At 43.3% G+C, this 22261-nt stretch overlaps 1 protein-coding gene across 1 annotated transcript in view; it reads right to left on the reverse strand.

The window, feature by feature from the left end:
- Positions 1–22261, reverse strand: part of SCD5 (stearoyl-CoA desaturase 5) — a 151778-nt gene that overhangs the window by 57642 nt on the left and 71875 nt on the right. Inside the window, exon 2 of the mRNA XM_024758888.1 lies at positions 11023–11153. Within this exon, the coding sequence (XP_024614656.1) occupies positions 11023–11153 (131 nt within the window). The remainder of the gene's footprint in view (positions 1–11022; positions 11154–22261) is intronic.

The raw sequence follows: 22261 nt of genomic DNA on the forward strand, positions 1-22261 counted from the left end.
TTCTTTTCTTGCTAGAGAGTGGTTTAGTTTTCAGTAAGTTCTCTCTGGCTGCAATATGGAAAGGGGCAAGTGCTCGGTTTTTGTAGTAGTCCAGGCAAGAAACAGTCATGGCTTGGACTAGAGAGTGGCAGAAATGAGAATTATTCAGTTTCAAGATATAATTGAGCAGTAGAACTTAAAGGGATTGGATAAAAGATTGGATGAGGGGTGATTAGGGGACTAGAGAAAACATGGATGACACCCATATTTCTGGTGGGGAAAACTAGGAGAGAAGTAGTTTGGAGAGAGGGTAGAGTCACAACTTTAATTTTGGGCACACTGATTTTGAGATGCCTAAGAGACATCCAGTGAGAGATGCCATACAGTCAACTGGATTTGCAAACTGACGTTACACCAGTCAGATTCTTTCTTCAATCAGACTGATTTTCTACTGCTCCGAGACCCCACACAGGATGTCACGATCATTCCTCTCTCTCTACCTTAGCTCAGATGTTTCCCTATGTTCCCCCACTTCTTCCTTGCCTATGCAAATCCTTTTTACCTTTTGAGTTTTCAGCTCAAAACTTCCCTTCTGCATTAGGCTTTATCTTAACATCCTAATTCATATTCCTATTTTTGCAGCCCTAAGAATCAGTATGAAGCTTTCAAGCAATTTAACTCCACATTGTCTGGTTAGAGTCCCTCCTCATTATACTTAGGTCTAGCCTGCTCTATCTGATCATAAGCTCCTCATGACAAGGGCCATTTCATATATATCACTTGTGTTCCTCACAAGCACATAATGGTTTATGCACCTTTAAATTCAAAGAGAATTAACCAGCAGATTTACACAAAAAGCTATAGAAGAATAAATAGGAGATATAAAGACAATCAAATGTGTCTGCTTTCTAGAAGAGTTTTTAAAAGCAGGCTAAAAATTTCCTCTGGCATATGAAATTATAAATTTTACCGTTAATTAAAATTGTTGATTCAATGACTTCTATAGCTATCGTACCTTTAGAGTTTAATAAAGCATGTAAAAAAACATCCTTGAAACATTTGTGTGACAAGAGCTCTGGTTGGTGCTAGTAGGAACTAGGACAGGATGACTGAAAAGCTTGAACCTTAATCAACAAGAACCAAAGATGAAAAACAGCTCAATATCTATGGGGATGGGGTGGGAGGAGGCAGCTAATGGAAGGCCCCAATGGATCTGTTAGATCTAGCTTTATTTAGCACCTTCATTAATGACTGGGAACAAGGTGTACACATTTAATAACATTTTTGGTTGGTGCCAAGTTAGGAGGTGCTGCAGACATCATTGAGGACAGAGAAATAACACAAATGGATCTAAAGAGGTTAGAAATATGAATAGAAATTATCACAATGAGATCTGATTTAGGAAAAATGCAAATGAAGGCAGCTGGGAGAGAAATCATCCAAAATGCAAAATAATCAGTGGGTTGGGAAACCTAGAAAGCAGCAACATAAGAGTGTCTGGCAGGATAGCAGTGGAATGAAGAGTAAGCAGTGACACGTGCTAGCTCAGCCCAAATACTTGGTGGCAGGTACAGGAAGAAGTAGCTTGTCAAGGAATTGCATTGTGACACGGTCTCCTTCAACTCCCATAAGCATTTCTGGAGACAGTGTGGAAAAATAAACAAACAAAAATATTCACAGATATTTGGCCCTTAGTTTTTTAGTTGTTAGAAAAGGGATTAGACTTAGTTTCTAAGGTCCCTCAGCTCCAACCTTCTGTGGTTCCAGGAGAGACTGGTGGGGGAGCAGGGATTTAGGGGGCTGGGGGGAGTAAGGGAAGAACACGGATAAGGGGAAGGGGATGCCCTGCCTGTGCGCTACTAAACATCTTCTGTGTGAAAAGAAGGCAGGATGAAACATTTAGCTTGATAATATGTTTCAGAATAGATTCCAAATTGACAGGACTGCAGGTGGAATTCATCTTAAATAAGAGTTACTTTCATCCAATATAGGTGTGGAACCAAATTAACATATAAAAATCTGGTAGCTATTTGTTTGCAAAAATACCCTCGACTTTATCTACCAAGTATTTCTTTCAATAAAAACTCTCTGAATGCCTTTAAAGTATATCATTTTTGTTTACAAAATTTAATCACCTTGATTAAATTTAATCAAGGAATTCATCCATTGTACTACAAAGAGGGTAAGATTTGTATAAAGAGTCTCTGTTATATTTGGGGAGGGCAACATGAGAGAGGGACTAGCCCTACTGGTTGTCATGTCCATCTACAGAATTGCTCTCTCTTCTCAGGACACCCCAGGCTATCACCTTTTCATTCCCTTGAGGTGGTTTCACTCACGTCACCTGCTTCCACTGACCTAGACCCACAACAAAGGAGGAGGTGAAGCATCTTAGGGGAGTGGAGCCATCTTAATCTCTACTTTAAAAGGGACATTTTTATTGGTAGGAAGTGTGGTTAATCCTACCAGGCAGGCACAGAAGGAAAATGCTGGGCCTCATGCAGCAGCCCCGGGAGAGTTTCTTCTCTCTCCTGCTTCCCACCTCCACCCCGTCATCTGTCAGAGTATCCCGCAATACTGATGGAGTCACAAAGCAGCATGTATACAACAACGCTTTGATGAATCCAGGTATCACCAGAGCTCAGAGACAGCCAAGCTATTTGTCCTTTCTACTTGACTCCAAAGGTGCCCAGGAGGGCAAGATGCTGTGGAAGGATATGATGTGAGGCAGGTGTGCAAGTCATCTTCCAAAACCACACCAGGAAGACTTCTCGGGGCATCAGGGTCAGGACCACTTCTGCCGCCGCCTGTTGACACAGCAGGAGGAAACCAACCACATCCACCCATCTTGCCAGAGGAAGGTGAACCTGTTTCTGCCATGCGGAAGAAGGGCTGTACATCTGAAGCTTAGGGTGGTTGTTAGGGAAGATGGCACACCCTGAAACAGGATCTCTGCCCTGAGAGTCAGACCTGCACGGGATGCCATGCAAGGATTCTTGAGTCCGCGGCATGTTTTTTTCTCCTTCTAACCAACTGCCACTCCACGCTGCTGCTAACACCCTGAGCTGTACTCGAGGGCACTGCCTCAACATGCAGTCTCCCTCCTCAACAGGCTCTCCCCATGGAGACCCAGCCTTGGGGGTGGGTCCACCATCCTGAATCTGGTACAACATCTCCCAGGTCTCATGACGGTGGTCTGAGGCTCACTTTTGCCATTGAAATGCATGACGCATGTCGCTCCCCTGCCTAAAATCTTGCAGTTCCTTTCCAGGACTTTTAAAATAATATGCAAACTGCTTGCTATGCCTGACAGAGCCCTGCACTGGTGTGGCCATGTCCCGCTCTCGGGCCTCTCCTGTGACCATCTTCTCCCTCACTCCCTTGGACCAGCCACACGGGCCATCTTGCTCCTCCTTGAACGCAACATACTTGTTCCCACTTCCGGCTCCTCCTTCTGTCTGGAATGCTCTTCCCATACCTGTTCCCTCCCTTAGATTTCAGCTCTAATGTCACCTCCTCAGCGACAACATCTTCCCTGATCATCCTCTCTAAAGAAGCCGCCCTCTCTGGCGTTCTTTATCACTGTGTTTAAATTCTTCATCTTTGGGCTTCCCTGGTGGCGCAGTGGTTGAGAGTCCGCCTGCCAATGCAGGGGACACGGGTGCGTGCCCCAGTCCTGGAGGATCCCACATGCCGCAGAGCGGCTGGGCCCGTGAGCCATGGCCGCTGAGCCTGCGCGTCCGGAGCCTGTGCTCCGCAACGGGAGAAGCCACAACAGTGAGAGGCCCGTGTACCGCAAAAAAAAAAAAAAAAAAAAAAAATTCTTCACCTTCTTCTCTCTCTCTGAATAAACTTGTTTATTTGTTTGCTTATTTATTTGCTCTCTCTCCCACTGGAATATACACATTAATGAGGATAAGGACCTTGTCCATCTTTTTCTCCAGTGCTGGGAATGATGCTTAATGCACGTATTTACCAAATGAAAAGACAAATAGACATTTTGATCCTGGGACAGGCATTAGGGCATTGCAGTGAGAGTGTGTCCTCTGGAGTCAAGCTGCCTGCACGTGCATCCCCCTTCTATATGTCTTAGTCTTAAATCTGTATGTCCTTGGACAGGTTACGTAGTCTCTTTCTTTCATCTATCAAATGAGGAAAATGACAGTATCTACTTTGTACGGGTATTGTCAGATCACTGAAATACATAATGAAGTGCTGGTATGTAGTTAGGGCTCAATAATTGTTGCTGTTTTGTTGTTATATACCTGCCAAAGTTCATGGCCCATGACCCTGTGTTTCACTTGACGTATTTATGAATCACACGGTAACTTCCATTTTCCAGTCTGACATGTAAAGCGCTTGGAAGTATTTACTTCCATCCTTGCAACAAGAAAAAAAAGCCAAGTAAACTGAAAATCAACAAGTCTTCTTAGATCTGTCAGAGAATTGAGGTCATGGGGCAAACTGCTGCACCAAAAACTAGAGAGATGGACAGGCAGTTACGGAGAATCGCAGTCTAGCAGGAGCAGAGGTCCAAGAGGAAAAGTCTGCAGCTGGTGCCAGGATGGGTAGGAATACTTTAAGGTGTAATTGATGAATTGCTGGAGGTTTAGCATGGACGAGCTTGAGAGTTAAAAGCTCCTAGGGGGCAGTCCAGGCGCCCCGACACTTTCATGAATTTTACCTCCAGGATCCCTACCAGGTTCTCACTATGATCAACTGACAAAAATCCCCTTGCTCTTCCAGCAGGAGGGGGAGAAAAGTAACCATTTTGAAATTCAAGGCAGATCTCTCTGTTCCCCTTAGCAAGATCTGTCCTCAAGAGAAATGATTTTACCAGAGCTTAATCAACTGGGGTTTTACCAAAGCCTGATTAACCTGGGGGGAGGTAAATACTCAGCTCCAGCTCAACAAAAGACTGAGACCTAGTCACAGGACTGAGGATGTTCCCCCTCACCTCCATGTCAATAGGGCTCCTGTACAATAACAGGGGATTTGACTGAAAGAACTAAAAGCCTTAACTCCTGTTTAAGAAGAAGCCTCTAGGAAAGCCCAGAGACAGCGAAGGAAGGACAAAAACAAGGCCACTAGAGGAAACCACTACAGCTATAGCACAAGGTAACACAGCCTAATTTCTAGCCAGATAAGCATAAAACCTCACACTAAAGCTTATTTCCTCAGTTCCTGTTACCCAGTACATCATGTCCAGCTTTGAACAAAAAATTACAAAGTATGCCAAAAGGCAAAAAAATTACCATCTTAAAAGAAAAAGCAAGCATCAGAACCAGACTCAGATACGAGAGAGATATTGGAGTTATCAGACTGGTAATTTAAAACAATTATGGTGGACTTCCCTGGTGGCACAGTGGTTAAGAATCTGCCTGCCGATGCAGGGGACATGGGTTTAAGCCCTGGTCTGGAAGATCCCACATGCCATGGAGTAACTAAGCCCGTGCACCACAACTACTGAGCCTGTGCTCTAGAGCCTGCAAGCCACAACTACAGAGCCCACGTGCCAGAACTACTGAAGCCCACACACCTAGAGCCCATGCTCTACAACAAGAGAAGCCACCTCAGTGAGAAGCCCGTGCACCACAACGAAGAGTAGCTCCCACTTGCTGCAACTAGAGAAAGCCTGCGCACAGCAACGAAGACCCAATGCAGTCAAAAATAAATAAATTTTACAAATAAATAAAAAAAACAATTATGATTGATATGCTAAGGGCTCTAATAGAAAAAGTGGACAACATGCCAGAACAGATGGGTAATATAAGCAGAGTGATGGAAACTCTAAGAAAGAATGAGAAGAAACTGCTAGAAGTCAGAAAAACTGTAACAAATGAAAAATGTTTTTGATGGGCTCATCACTAGACTAGACATGGCTAAGGAAAGAATCACTGAATTGAAGACTAAGTTGCTGTCAATAGCAACTTCCCAAACTGAAATGTGAAGAGAAAAGATGGAACAGAATATCTAGGAACTGTAGGACAATTATAAAAGGTATAAGTTGTGTGTAATGGGAATACCCAAAGGAGAAAGAAAGAAGTATGGAAGGAAGGAAAGAAAGAAGGAGGGAGGGAAAGAGAGAGAGAAAAGGAGAGTGGGCAAGAGGGAAGGAGGAACAAACAAACAGTAGAAATATCTGAAGTAATAACGGCTGAAAGAAATGTTTCTAAAATTAATGACAGACACCAAACCACAGATCCAGGAAGGTCAGAGAGTACCAAGCAGGATAAATAGCAAAAAATCTATATTTAGGCATATCATATCCAACCTGAAGACAAAAAGAAAATCTTGAAAGAAACCAAAGGGAGAAAAAAACACCTTACCTATACAGGAGTGAGGATAAGAATTACACCAGATTTCTCTTAAGAAACATATAAGCAAGAAGAAAGTGGAGTAAATTATTTTAAATGTTGAAAGAAAAACACACATCCTTGAATTCTGTACTCAGCAAAGTTATTCTTCAAAAGTGAAGAAGAAATAAAGACTTTCTTAGACAAACAAAAATTGAGGAATTTGTCACCAGTAGACCTGCCTGGCAAGAAATGATAGAAATTCTTTAGAGAGAAGGAAAATAGCATAGGTTGGAAACTTAGAGTTACATAAAGAAAGAAGAGTGTTAGAGAATGAATAAATGAAAGTAAAATAAAATCTTCAAGTTTCTTATTCTTAATTGATCTAATAGATAACAGTTGGCTTGAGATAATAATAGCAAATATGAATTTGGTGATTATAGCTTATGGATATGTGAAATGAATGACAGCAATGTCATAAGGGACAGGAAAGAGGAAGTGGGAATACTAGTGCAGTACCTGAAGTGGTACAGCGTTATTTGAGAGTGGACTTGGACTAGTTCTAAACGTATTTTGCAAACTCTAGAGCAACCACTAAAAAGAATTTGAAAAGATGTATAATTGACATGTCGAGAGGAAAGAAAATAGAATCATATAAAATGCTCAAATAAAACCAGTGAAGACAGAAAAAGAGTGAAAGACAAAAAAAAAACAAAGAACAAGGGCAATGAATAGCAAACAGAAACATGGTAGATATTAATTCACCTATATCAATAATCACTTTAAATGTGAATGGTCTAAGTACACCAGTTAAAGACAGGGATGTCAGGGTGGATAAAGAACAAGACCAAATTAAAAGTTGTCTACAAATCACACGGTTGGGCATCACATAAGAACATCCATGGGTAAGCCAAAAGATGCGTGGGGTGGGGGTGGGGGGCTGTGGTCAGGAGACTTAGGTTTCAGTCTGTTCTATCCACTAACTAGCTGTGTGACTTTTGACAAGTCACTGACATTCTTTGGGCCTCTCTTTATCCTTCTGTAAAACAAAGGGGACTTAGACTAAATTTCTTTAGCTCCCTTACAGCTTGAAATCCAATGCCTCTTTACTAGGATCTGATGAGTAAATGTGGACAGTAAGGGAGGAGGCTGAAGCATCTACTGGTGCTTTTGGTTGGACTGACTTCACAAGAGACCCAGCTGCAGCCAGCAGGGGTGTGTGCATGAGCATGACAACACAAATCCAAAGTCCTGGCTACTTTCTGAAAACTGAACTCTTGGAGACCACTGGATGGCAGGAATCCCTTACCTGGGTCCATATTTGACTAGGAGAAAATTACAAGAAGTCTGCAAGCAGCTTTCGGGTTGACTTGCAACCTACTGATAAGGAAGGAGAACAGGTGAGAGAGGAATTCAGGAGGTCTTTGCTGAATGCAAGGGTGTGGAGGGGACAGAGGATTATTACAGCTCCTTGTCTGGCATTCCTGCCCCATCATCATCTTTTCATACTAAAAGTACCTCAACTTGCCCACTATTGCCCTCTGAGCCATACATACGTCCTCTACAGAACAAAGAGAAAAGGGAAGTTCAAATGTTTCAGTCACAATTTTAAAACTGCTCTTAATCAGGGGTCCCCATCCACTGCTACCAGTCCCCAGCCTGTTAGGAATGAGGCCACACAGCAGGAGGTGAGCAGGGGGCCAGCGAGCGAAGCTTCGTTTGCCACTCCCCATGGCTCCCCATTGCTGGCATTACCACCTGAACCATGCACGCTCCCCCTCATCTGTGGAAAAACTGTCTTCTACAAACCAGTCCCTGGTGCCAAAAAGACCACTGCTCTTAATGATCAAGATCTTGTTTGCAGCAGCTAGCAAAAGCCCTGCTGATCCTCAGAGATAACCATGGCATGACTTGGTCCATTTTGGCCAAAGGCATGACCATTCTGATGGAAGAAAGTGGAAGAGAACCTTTTAAACTATCTTAAAAAACCCAAGGGGATATCAAAGGTAACCTGAATCAATGACTCTGCATTAAGTCAGGGTTGTAGGTCAGTACCCTAGACTGGCAGATCACAGCACATTTTTTACTTTCCCAGGCGGTTCTCTTCCTAGGGTTAAATGATCTGAATTGACTGAATTATTTCCCTCTGATACAGGCATTGTATGGAAGCTGGCCCTTTGTTGATCTTACAGATACCTCTCATCTAGGTCTAAGTGACATTGTTATAAAACTGCAGACCCATAAAGCACTATTTCCACTGGGAAACTGTGGAAAATCTAATATCCCATTAGATGGAAGCCTCCATGAAGGTAAGGATGTGACTGTGTTTGCAAATCATTGTGCCCACTATGCCTAATTCAGTGCCTGCCACATAGTAGGTGCTCAATAAATATTTGCTGAATTAATGAAAAAAATCCACTACAAATGTGGGCCTGGAGGAAGCACGCTTAGTTCAAATTTGATGATTTATGAAAATACTTTATAAAACTGTTCATTCACTTAACAATCACTGAGTATTTTCTATATGATAGGCACAAAAATACAGAAAGGAATGAGGTGGTATGCCAAATCTCATAAAGAAGAGGGGAACGATATTCACTGAGTGAATAAGCTAGGCATGTATTATTCATTATTTCATCCTCCCAGTAACCATGTGAGGTAAATATTATTAGCTCCCCCCAATTTTTGCAGATGAAGGAACAAAGATGTGCACAAAAGCCTACATCCAGCAAATGGCCTGAATTTATTCAATGACCTGGATACTTTCCTCCACAATATACTTTCCCCCCAAAATAAATTTAAAATCACAGTGTGATGTTCTGTTATGTGATGTTTTGTAAAGGAAACTTAGGTTCTCAAAAATTAAGTTATAAACAAACAGTTTCATTTGGAAAAGAGGTTTAGGTTCTCAAGTTCAAGTTATGTATGTTGGAAAAAATTCTGGTAATAGAGGTGCTTTATAACGACATGAGCATGTACTTGAAGGCTAAAAATAATAAATTGCTTGAACAAAATAAGTGAAAATTACCGAGTTAAGTCCTAAATAGAATCTAAGACCTAAATTAATGAACTTCTAACTTATCATAATCCATTGTCATGATAAATAAAGCAAAACACTGAACTAAGATTGTTGAAGTCAAAATAAAGTGCAGCATAGTTCCCATTGCCAACAAAAGAACAAGAAAACGAGAATCTGCCAGCTGCTCCTTTGTGCAAACAGCTTCCTCCTAGGACCCTGGTGCCTATTCCCACCTGTGCTTGAATTATCCGGTAGATATTCATAATATGAACTGTGATCCCCGAGTGATGTATTGTGCTAGATCCTTTTTGCTTTATGAATGCTCAGACAGGAGGGAAGCCTAAAATTGGGAAATGAATTCTTAGACACAGGGCAACTTAGACAAATGCTCAGGGTCAGGCTGTCTTGTAGGGATGGGAGGCCTGTTGCAGAGGTGACCACCTGACCTGCACGTCTGAGGGTCACAGAGAGGCTCTTGAGTCGCCTGTTTCCCTGGACCCTAAAGCAGTTTTGGGAATTTCCATTTCTTCCTAATGGGTGAAAATACACAGGACTTGAATCATCTGCCCTCATAACACTGGCAGAAATTTTGAAAACAAATTGTTCTCACCCACCCTGCCTGGATCAGATGAGGAATTGGGAAAACAGAGATTCATGATCAACCCAAAATTCCAGCAGCTCAGAGAGTGCCCAAGGTGGTGGGAAATGGCCTAGGACTGGCACACTCCTCAAGGATATGGCCCAATCCTAGTACAGTTGTGACCCCATTTACATTTTTATCATGATTTCATAACAACTCTGAAAATAAAGTCATATTCTTATTTTTACAGATGAAGAAACTGGAGATGAGTGAGTCACAGCTAGCAACCATCAGAGTAAGACTTAAATCTTGAGTCTTCCAAATCCACATTGAATAATAGACTTTTCACCGCAATCTTAAAGGGTGACCTCAGGAATACGTGTTGTAGAAGCAGTGGCTTTGGAGTCAGAACTGTGTTTGCCTATCTGGATGTACCTTTTTTTTTTTTTTTTTTTTTTTGTGGTACGCGGGCCTCTCACTGCTGTGGCCTCTCCCGTTGCGGAGCACAGGCTCCGGACGCGCAGGCTCAGTGGCCATGGCTCACGGGCCTAGCCGCTCCACAGCATGTGGGATCTTCCCGGACCGGGGCATGAACCCGTGCCCCCTGCATCGGCAGGTGGACTCTCAACCACTGCACCACAAGGGAAGCCCTGGATGTACCATTTTTAGCCAGATAATTAGGTAAGTTCTTTAACTTCATTAAGCCTTAGTTTCCTCATCTGTAAAATGGGGGCATGCATAACACCTAGCTCATGGGGTTACTGTGAGATCAAAGGTGATATGCATAGAGCATGCTCAGCACAGAACTTGGCCCTCATCAGAGCTAGACAGATGTTGAGGGTTTCGGGTCATGTTTAGGGCATGGACTCTGGAGGGAGGAATTTCCTTTCCTCCTCTGTAGTTTAGCATGCCTTGGTTTATCCGGTAGATATTCATAATATGAACTGTGATCCCCAAGTGACGTTATGTCCCCCAGGAACATTTTATAGTATCTAAAGCTACAAGGATAAAAAGTTGACACAGGCAGGGAGTGCTTGGGCCTAGAGTGGGCATGGAGGATGTCCACCCCACTGGGAGCACATCTATGCCTCCTCCCACACTGCCACCTGCTCTAGGTCCCTACGGCAGCAAGGACCCTCCATCCCCACCTGGAAAGCCATGGAGTTGGCAGCGGCCAGAAATATCCTCAGGGGCAGCTTGGCCTTGTAGGACCTGTGGCTCCACAAGCGATGGGCACCAGCTGTCACACCCAGAGCAGTCAGGAGGAAGCAGAAGTAGGCTGCAAGACACAAGCAGGGAGAATGTCAGCAGATGTCAGTGCTTTTAAACTTTCCCCAACTTTTTTCTCTCCTGAATAGGAACCTGTGTGAAATGGTATCAGGGGAAGAATCTGCCATGTGAAGAATCAGTAACTTGGGGAAATGCAGACTTTTTATTGATTTGTAGCTTTCCAGTACAGGCGGAAGTGGAGAGAACTTTCCTCAAGAAACTTTGACCTTGGAACATCATTTTTTCTATATCAAAGGAATCTTCTATTTGCAAATGTTTCTTGCCAGTCTGGATACAAAATCACAACCATGTTAGTGTGCCTTAGTAATTCTTATGCATCCACTCTCGGTGGAGCTGAGATAGCTCTCTATCTTACTTCTTAATTGGCACCCATGGCAGGATGAGTTCTATGAAGAGTGTACTTCTAAACAACAGTGCCCATTTTCAGTGCCCATTTTCAGGGCTTCCTTGGTTTGAAGGAACTCAGGCCAGACTTAAAGCAATGAAGTCCGGCTCAGGGCCAGTAAGAATGAGGCTAAAACTGACACCAAGGACAGCTGAGATTTGTCTTCTAGAGCTCCTCACTTATACCATCACTATGACTGAGCTGGTAAAGATGGCTGGGGGGGGAATTTTTTTAGAGCCAACCTACAGTGGAGCTTATTATCTGTCACACATTTAAATATATTATCTCCAATCCTCATAAAATGTATTAGCATCTCATTTTACAGTTGAGGAACTGGCTCTCTGAGAGTTAAATCCTGCATATAAACCCAGGTTAGCCTAGTTCTAAAGCCTCTGCCCAGAGAGCCTAGTTCTAAAGCCTCTGCCCATGTTGCCCCTAGGTGGTGGTGTTGATTTGCTCTTTGTACGACACTTGGGAAAGGTTGAGTGCGTGGTAGGAAGGAGTCCCCAAGGGACCAAAAAAATCACGACTCAAGATTATTACAACTACTCTAGTGGTTTTAAAGCAATGTTCCCACACAACGCTAAATGTCTTACTTGGATTATCTTATTAAAACACATCAAACAACCCTTATAGGGTTTGTATTATTATTAGGACCATTTTACAGTTGAGAAAACAAAGGTTTAAAGAAGTTAACTAATTTCCCAGTGTCACAAGGTTACGGAGTGTCTTTGCTAAGAGCCAAACCCAAGTCTGTCTGAACCAAGAGCAGAGTACCTGCCCTCTATACTCTCCTTTGTCTCAGGGAGACATCAACCAGGTAAATGGTTAGTTTTATCTTCACTTTTCTACACCCTACACCTTTAATATTGGATCTCAATTTAAATTTAAATGTGAGCTGCTTCCTTACTTGAGGGGAGAGCCCTAAACCAGGCTATATGTAGGCAGGATCAGGCTTACACACAATCCTACACAATTTCTTCTGGCACTTAGCACATACAAGGCCCTCCATAAAGAAGTGCCAAAGACCAAGTGACCAGCTGTGAGTACATCCCTGAGCAGTTGTGAATGGTATCCAGGCCAAGATCTTACAGAACCCTCCATAGGACTTCTTTGGGAGAATTACTAGGGTAACATCAGTTTCGATACACATATTTACAGGGAGAACACTGTTACATCTTCCAAAAGTCAAGTCTGACTAATCTTGATCTCAATCCATATGTATATGGTCTAAGAACTAGACTCACCCTCGGCATTAAGATTAATGAGTATGAGTACATGTGGTTTTCATGAACTTGACATATCATTCCTTCTTTGAAAGGTTAAAAACAAAAAACAACAATCTGCCCATAAATCACAGAAAGTAGCAGTAAATAAAAAGCTCTGACCTTTTTTGTTATTGTAATTTAACTTTGGTCATGAGTCCATGAAATGGACAGCTATTTTCCATGTCATCCCTGGCTTTCATGGCTCTGCTAATAACTTTTTTCCAACTGTCAAGCAGTTAGGGAACAAGTGAAATCTATAATGGAAAAATTCAAGGTGACCCTTTTTTTGCCAGTGAACTAAGACACTGGACCTTGGCTATAATAAGATGAATTCCCAGACTCCATGAAATATATTGGCCAAATGGAATCCCTCCAATCCATGGTTCCCAGACAGGGCCTTACCACGGACTATGGCATTGTCTTGTCCTTTTTAGGATCTCCAATATTTCAGGGGTCATTTACATGGTTGGTCTGTGCATGTCTGGGCCACTGACAATGGGCTCGAGTCAGAGCCTGCACTGGGCAGTAGTGGCTATTGGTTTTTCATGGTCCTTCTTTTGGCAACAGGAATGTGGCTGTGTGACCCAGGGCTGGCCTAGCATTATACCCCATCTCCCTTGTCCTGGGAATAAACACCTGACCCAACTTTTCTCTCTTCTGGCTTAAAGACTAAAGGTCACAAACCAATGCATGATTGTAATAGTAAAGAATGAGGCCCAGAAAGCAACTCATGAAGATGATGGACAGAGCTAGCTCCACAAGAGCTAGAAGGATAACTGCCTGCATTGAGTCACTGGTTGCAGGCCCTGGAGTTCTATAGCTCTTCTTTTGATCCTGTGGGCCTCCCCAGTATTTCTCCTAGTGATGTGAGCCGACAAATTCCCTTTTCTTGCTTAAGCCAGTTTGCACTGGATTTCTGATACTAAAATTCTGCAGAATCTCTAGGAAAGAAAGCAACCTTCTGTTCATAGTCCAAATGAGGATAAACTGCAAAAACCCTGGGCTGGATGTGAGGCTTTATGGCCTGTTCCATTAAAAGGACTCAGTTTTCCTATTTTGACAGGGCTAATTTGAGAGGTTCTTAACCTGTCTTCTATGATGCTTGTGGAAATTAATACCCAAACAAGTTCTGATGAATGCTGCCTAGCTGGCTCTAAGGTATTAAAGTGCTCAGACAGAGAAGTGATGATTTCGGGAAAAAAAAAAAAAAGTAATAAACAGTGCCAATAACTTTACCAAGTGACTTTCACCTCATAGAGAAAGGTGCTAAAGCAACAGAAACCAGAATCACAAAATTACAGAACAGTAAGCAACAAACATGTTGGTCTGTATGCAAATAAGTGTCACCAATTCTAGTTATCTGAAGCCAAAAAGAAATGTATTAAAAAGATATTGAGTAGGGACTTCCCTTGTGGTCCAGTGGCTAAGACTGTGCACTTCCAATGCAGGGGGCCCAGGTTTGATCCCTGGTCAGGGAACTAGATCCCACATGCTGCAACTAAGAGTTTGCTTGCCACAATGAAGATCCCACATGCTGCAACTAAGACCCAGTGCAGCCAAATAAATAAATAAACAAATATTTAAAAAAAAGAAAAAGATATTGAGTAGCCTACAGAACTCATGGGAAGGTTGCAGGATAGGGCTTTTGTTCACAGCCTCCAAGCTGGTCCCAACACTCCCCACCTCCTGGCATTCACAGCCTTGTGTAGTCTCCTACCCTTGAGTAACTTGCTTCTAACCAAAAGAACATAGTAACATTGAGGGAATATCCGTTCCATGATTAGGTTACAAAAGATATGATTTCTGTTTTGCTAGCAGATGCTCTCTTCCCTTAGGCCTGGTGAAGTAAGCTGCCATGTCAGGAAGGCCCAGATGGCAAGGAACTCAGGGTTTCCTACAGCCACCAGCCAGTGAGGAAATGAGGCTCTCAGATCAACAGTCCTCAAGGAACCAAGTCCTGCCAGCAATGGTGTAAGTGAGCTTGGGAGTAGTTACTTCCCCAGCTGAGCCTTCAGTTAAGACCACAGCCCTGGCCAACACTTTGCTGCCTTACGAGAGATCCTGAAGCAGAAGACCCAGCCTAGCTGTACCTGGACCCCTGCTCCACAAAAACTATGAGAAAGTGAATGCATGTTGTTTTAAACTGCTAAATATTGGGGTAATTTGTTCTGCAGCCATAAGTAACTAATGCAAGACTTAAGTAGGAAACTTCCCTCGAGGGAAGGAAGGCACAGTTTAAATCCCAGTTTAAGAAGAGTTTGCCACCTACAGGAACAGAAAGTAGATTCACATTGCATGGGGCTGGGGACAAGGAGGAGAAGTGGGGAACGACTGCTAACAGGTACAGGGTTTGGGGGTAAAGAGTGATAAAAATGGTTGGGAATTGGGCTTCCCTGGTGGCGCAGTGGTTGAGAGTCCTCCTGCCGATGCAGGGGATGGGGTTCGTGCCCTGGTCCGGGAAGATCCGGGAGCAGCTGGGCCCATGAGCCATGGCCACTGAGCCTGCACGTCCGGAGCCTGTGCTCTGCAACGGGACAGGCCACAACAGTGAGAGGCCTGCGTACTGCAGGAAAAAAAAAAAAGTTTGGGAATTGATTTTGGTGATAGTTGCACAATCCTGCGAATATACTAAAAACCAATGAATTGCAGGCTTTAAATAGGTGAGTTGTTTCCAAATTCTTTCTTCCCTCTCTTCCCTTTCTCATATTTTTCTTCCTTTTTTTCCCCTCCACAAATTAGAGGCCTTTGAGATAATAAGGTAACACTTATTAAGCATGTGCTCTGCATCAGGCATGCTTACATATATTAACCTATTTAATCTTCACAACCACCCTATGAGGTAGATGGGGACAGTTATTATCACCATTTTATTTATTTATTTATATTTTAATTGACATATAGTTAATTTACAATGTTGTGTTACTTTCTGGTGTACAGCAAAGTGATTCATATATATATGAATATATATACATATCCTTTTTCAGACTCTTTTTCATTATAGATTATTACAAGCTACTGAATATAGTTCGCTGTGCTATACAGTAGGTCTTTGCTGTTTCTCTATTTTATATATAGTAGTGTGTATAATACTTCTTAAAATAACCTTTCATTCACCTTCAAATACTTTGCACACATAAGATCATTGCAATCCCTATTACGGGAGTGATAAAATGAAAAGATCGGTATTTGGGAACAGAGTGCAAAAAGAAGCTGGTTCCCATGCTTTCTTAAACCAGTGCACAGTAAAAGTCCAATTAAAAAAAGAAAAATGCACCACACTGCATAACAGTGTCAGAAAGGAGGCTGGAGAAGGGAGCCTACTCTCACTGCATGCCTGCCACAGACCGTCACTTTACCAATATATCTAATTTTATTGTTTTATTCCTATGAGGTAGATATCCTAATCCCCATTTTACAGATGGGCAAAACTGAAGCCCAGAGCCATTAAGTAAATGCCTCTGGATCTCACAACGACAGAGCTGGGGCCCAAAGGCCAGCTCAGTGCAGCCCCAAGCCCTCTCCTCTGGTGCAGTGGTCCTCAGCCCTGGCGGCGCATTGCAGTCATCTGGCATCTTTAACAGCCGCGAGGCCCATGGGGCCCAGTGAATCAGAGATGAGGGCCGGTACAGCGGGCGCCTCTCTCCACAAGTGATTCTGATGCACTACCGGGCCTGAGAAACCGCTGCCCTATAAGGTACATCCTCCCTTAGAGACCATCTGGTCCCATCCCCTGAATTTACAGATGGAGAAACCCAGATCCAGAGTGTATTGTGCTCCCTCCAACACCCCCCAGCCCACCACCCCGAGCTGACTCCCACAGGGCTTCGTAAATGCTAAGCAACTCCAGATCAGGAGAGACCCGCTTGCCCTTTTGTGTGAACTCGGGCCGTTTGCACTCTTCTCCTGGCGGTTCCCTTTGATGGTGCGAGCTGCTCGCCAGGCCCTCCACAGAGGAGTCTTTGATATCCAAGCCCCGGGCTGGTGGGCAGGTGTGCAGGGGGGCTCCGACAGGAGGATACGAAGCACAAAACATGCGCGGACCTGTCTTCCACTGAGGAAAGGGAAGAGGCGAGGCAGAGGAAGGACGCAGAGGGCCAAGGCTCCTGGGGACAGGGCCACATGGGGGGTGGGGTGGAGCCTGTGTGGGAGAAGACGACGCACTTAGATATCTGCCTTTCCCGCCAGCTTCAGTGTTTTCAAAGTCACACTTGGGCTCTGGCCAACAAATGACTGTTTCTCTTCTCCAGTCCTTCTGAGATTTGGCAGATAAATGCAGAAAGACAGACAGAGCCATAGATGGATAGACAGATACACATAGAGATACAGAGATACATATAAGTAAATGATGGGCCATATGTCATAATGGTTAAGATGAACCTGGGATTGAATCCCTGGTGTATCACTTATCAGTGTGACTTAATCTCTAAACCTTGTTTTTTTCATCCATAAAGTGGGGAAAATAGTACCTGCCCTATGGGCTTGTTGTAAGGATAGAAAGAAGTAATGCACATAAAATGTTAGCCAGGCCTGACAAACAGCATTAGCATATGTTCTTGCCCTGGTTATGCCTGGTTACGCCCAAGGGTAAACTATCCCTTTCCCAGCTAACCCCCTGTGAAGACTCCCACGCTTTTCATTACTCTAAGCCGGAGGTTCTCAAGCGGGTGGGCAATTTTGCCTGCTCCCCTTCCTGGGACATTTAGCAAAGTCTCCAAGACATTATTAGTTGTCACACTGCAAAACATGAAGGGTGCTACTGGCATCTAGTGGGTGGAGGCCAGGGATGCTGCTGAGCACCCTGCAGTGCCCAGGTGCTGCCTACAACAAAAAGGTACCACTACCAAAAAGTCAACAGTGCCGAGGTAGAGAATCCTGCTCTGATTTCTTGGGAACGTTCTTCTTGAAATCTGGTGTGACTTCACTGGCCTTGCTTCCTCACAACTCTCTGGTTTCATGGGGGAGCTGTAGGAGTAACTCACATCTCATATATCATATAATATATCATAGCTCAGCAAAGCATAGCATATCATATCATAAACAAGCTGAAAACAAAGAACTCGGAAGAAAGAGCAATAATATTTTAAGTCATTGATTCCTGAACTTTAAAGTGCCAGGGGACCTTGTTAAAATGCAGATGCTGGGCCCTACTCCCAGAGATTCAGTAGGTCTGGGGAGAGACCCACGAGATTTGTTTCTAACAAGTTTGCAGGTTTGTTGATGTTTTTGGTCCAGGGTCTGAGTGTTTAGCTGACCCACCAGATGTGAGAAAGAAGGACTGACAAGGGACTGCAGCCACAGGGCAAGGCCCTCTCATGAGATGGTGTTACGAAGGATTGCAATTAGACCTTATGTCCTCCCGTTAAAGGTTTGGGTTTACAAAGTTCGAGATTCCGAGGCCATTTCCTCCTAGGTGCTATTTCAACACTTCACTCGAAATCAGAACATTTTCAGGCTCTTGAAAACTGTGGGCTTAGAAGCAAAGGGTTTCTTTTTACTATTAAAACCTGCTAAATTCTATCTTTTTATTTTTAATTGAAGTAGAGTTGACTTACAATGTTGTCTTAGTAATTCTATCATACGTAGCAATACCAACAGCCCCTCTTTGCAATCTCCACCCCCTTCCACTCTGCCCCCTTCTGCTGTGCTGCACATGGGCTTCAGGAAGATAGGTGCTCCGTTCTGGAAGTGCTCGCATCTTCTAGGAAGATTCAACGGAAAGGGAATGGAACAGGAGGGCGAAGATATATTTCATGCATTTTACAGGTACTGCCTGTTTTCCTCAAGCATCCTTCCTGCCTTCAGTCAGGTCCACTTAGACTGTTCTGAAGTCCTGGGCAAATCCTACTTTTCCGGGTTGATTTACAGCATATATGACATTTAGAATGAAAGCCACAGCAGATCACTAACAACCACAAAATTATAGCATGTTACCACTCTGCTGTTGCACTGCAGTATCTATAATTCAAACAAAAAACCAAGGAAGAATTCGGGTCTTTTAAACGACCTCATTCTGTATCCACAGGTCTCACTTCAGGCACTCAGGCTAGACCAGGAATCCCTGTTAGATGCTCTCTGGCCCTCTGTGTTTTCCAACATGGCAATCATCACTTTGTAATGAAATAAGGAATTGTTCATCTAATGCCATCTTCCCATCTAAACCATAATGTCCAGGACGGCAGGGATCATGTATGTCCTTCCACGAATTCTCAGCTGGCACCTGTGAAACTAACTTAGCTGGAGAAAAATATGCAACCATGCTGATTGGTTTCACTTTAAAATTCATGAACCTTTAACCTTAACTGGGCTTTAGTATTACCCAGAAATCATAGTACTTTCCCCTGGTCCATATGTTCTCCCACTCTCCTAGATGTCTATTTCATACCTGCTCCAATCACCTCACCTCCCAAAATCTCCTTCCCCCTCCCCGTCTGATAACTTTGCTTCTGTTTGAGAATAGCAGAACCTCCTCAGGCCCTACCACCTCTGGTCACCCTCCAGCATCTGAGCCTGTGCACCCTGCCATTCCTGCATTCCTACAGATGGCCAGTCCACATGCTCTTTAAGGCTGGCCCTTCCTTGTGCATCGTATCCCCTCCATCCTACTCAATTGCTCTGCCATTTCCCTTCTCTCTGCATCATCAATATCCTCCCTCCATGTTATTCCTGTGGCCTATAGCCAAGCTGTTATTTTTCTCATTTCAAAGAACAAAATTAAAAAACCTCTCTTGACGCCCTTTCCCTATCTAGATCCTATTCCATTTCTCTGCTTCCCTTTACACACAATTCATTGAATGGATTGTCTCTTAATTGTGAATAACAGGTCTTCACTTCCCATTTTCTCTTAAGCCCATTCAATTAGGATTTTGCCCTTCTTTCATCCCCACCCCAATCAAAACTGCTCCTATCCAGGTCCAGACAAGACAGATGTGGTCCCTTTCCTTGTGGGCAGTCTCTAGATGGATATTAAGCAAATCATTATGTGGGTGATGAACACAATGAAGGAGAGACAGAGGTGCTACAGGAGTCCCTGAAGGAGGGACTGGCATTCCAGGTAGAGGTGACGTGTGAGCAAAGGCATGGAGGTGTGAAGGTTCCTGGGAGGAGCACTGCCAAGTGTTTGGGTCTGACTCCTGGGAGCGGGTGTGGGGTGAAATGAAATGCAAAAACCAGGCAGAGGCCAGACCAGAAAGGCATATATGTGATACTAAAAAGAGATATTTGATCTTGAGGACAAGAAGGTACCACTAAAGAATGTTACATGATCAAATTTAGAATAACAGAAAGTGTTGTGTTAGATGGATTCTAGTGGGCTGAAATGATCACTTGCGCTAGATAGTCTCCATGAGCCCCTGCAGACACATACTCTCCCTTCTCATGCTGCTCTGTGCCCTAGGAGGCTGGCCACTATAGGCTGCACCAATGGCTCCTTCCTATGCTTGCTCTTCCTACATTCTCTTCCTGCTTTCTTTCTTTTCTCAGGCACAGAGTGAAAAAGTTTATTTCACGTAGATTTTTAAATTTAGAAGATGAGAAAAGGGCTGCCTTCAAAACATCGCAAAAACAATTCTATAATATAAAAACACAAGAACTGAGCTGCTAAAAGAACTATGGCTAATGTTCATTGTAGCTCTATTTACAATATCCAGGACTTGGAAGCAATCTAAATGTCCATCGACAGACTGAATGGATAAAGAAGATGTGGCACATATATACAATGGAATATTACTCAGCCATAAAAAGAAACGAAATTGAGTTATTTGTAGTGAGGTGGATAGACCTAGAGACTGTCATACAGAGTGAAGTAAGTCAGTAAGAGAAAAACAAATACCGTATGCTAACACATATATATGGAATCTAAAGAAAAAAAAATGGTTCTGAAGAACCTAGGGGCAGGACAGGAATAAAGATGCAGATGTAGACTGAGTACACAGGGAGGGGATAGGGTAAGCCGGGAGTGGCATGGACATATATACGCTACCAAACGTAAAATAGATAGCTAGTGGGAAGCAGCCACACAGCACAGGGAGATCAGCTCGGTGCTTTGTGACCACCTAGAGGGGTGGGATAGGGAGGGTGGGAGGGAGACACAAGAGGGAGGAGATATGGGGATATATGTATATGTATAGCTGATTCACTTTGTTATACAGCAGAAACTAACACACCATTGTAAAGCAATTATACTCCAATAAAGGCATTAAAAAATAAAAATAAATAAAAGAACTGTGGCTGAAGACCATCTGTGCATTGCGGCACCTTCACACCTTGGTGAGAGAAGAGGTCTGATTAAAGAAAAAAGGGTCCCTTGATAGGAATAAGAATTTGTTAAACAGAACCTTAAGAGTCCGTAATCATTACATAATGGTGTTGACAACTGAATGGTTAGGGGAAGGGAGTGGAAGAGTTTATTCTTTTTGTTCTTAAGAAAATGTCAAAGACTAACACTGCTCTGCGTCCAGTCCACTTCTAAAAATATTTGGCATCTAATGAAAGTGGCCACACGTATGAGAAGAGCTATATTTGGAGCTGTCGATCATTTAACATTTTACTAAAAATGCAACAAACAAAAATCAAAGTTATTTTATTATTTTATGATCTATCAATATTCCTTCAGTACTACACTAAAGCAAGCCCCTGAGAGATAACTATTCCAGAGCATAAACTAGTTCAGACTGGAATCTTTCCAGTGTGGCTTCCAGCTCCCTCGATGCCTTCTTACTTCCTTGTTCAAAACCTCTTTCTCTCCCTCAAATGACACAAAGCTTCTGGGGGGTGGGGGGGGTGATCATTTATTAGGCGTGGGAATCAGAGCTCGCTGGAACAGCTCACGGAGAACACTGGCTTCTTACACAGAGGAGTGAGGAGGTGCACAGGTAAATCAGTGAATTCACAGGTGAGTTGCCTGCCTATCTTTTCCTAGCTGGTGGGGGAGAATACCATCTTACTCAGTCTTAGTTTTCTTATCTATGAAACACACAAACAACCAAAAGACTATCTCAAAAGGTTACCATGAGACGAATGAAAATATATATATAAGGTTTTAGCAAAGAGTAGTATCTTAATAAACATTACTGAAAACACCATTATTCTTATCACTAGGCAAAGATTTTCAGACTGAGGCTGGGAGACCAGGAAGCAGGGTCTTCAGAGGAAAGGAGGCCCCAGGTCTCAAGAGCAACTCTTTTCCTTAGCCCTCCTTAGCCCTCTTCAGCCCTCCCAGGTTCTTGGAGGTGAATTTGGGAAGAGTGAGCACGGTTCATGATACAGGATAACTCCCATCATCCTCTCTGTCTCCCTCTCTCACAATCAAGATCAAGACACAACTATCAAAATCAGAATTAGAGATAATTGAATACAAAGAGAATAATGCACTGCACTATGGGCACACTGAATTTCCTTTTCCATTAATTATTCAGTTGTGATTTTTCTCTTGGGCAGTAAATGTGT

The sequence above is a fragment of the Neophocaena asiaeorientalis genome, unplaced genomic scaffold, assembly GCF_003031525.2.
Source record: "Neophocaena asiaeorientalis asiaeorientalis breed wild unplaced genomic scaffold, Neophocaena_asiaeorientalis_V1.1 scaffold784, whole genome shotgun sequence".
Lineage (NCBI taxonomy): Eukaryota > Metazoa > Chordata > Mammalia > Artiodactyla > Phocoenidae > Neophocaena > Neophocaena asiaeorientalis.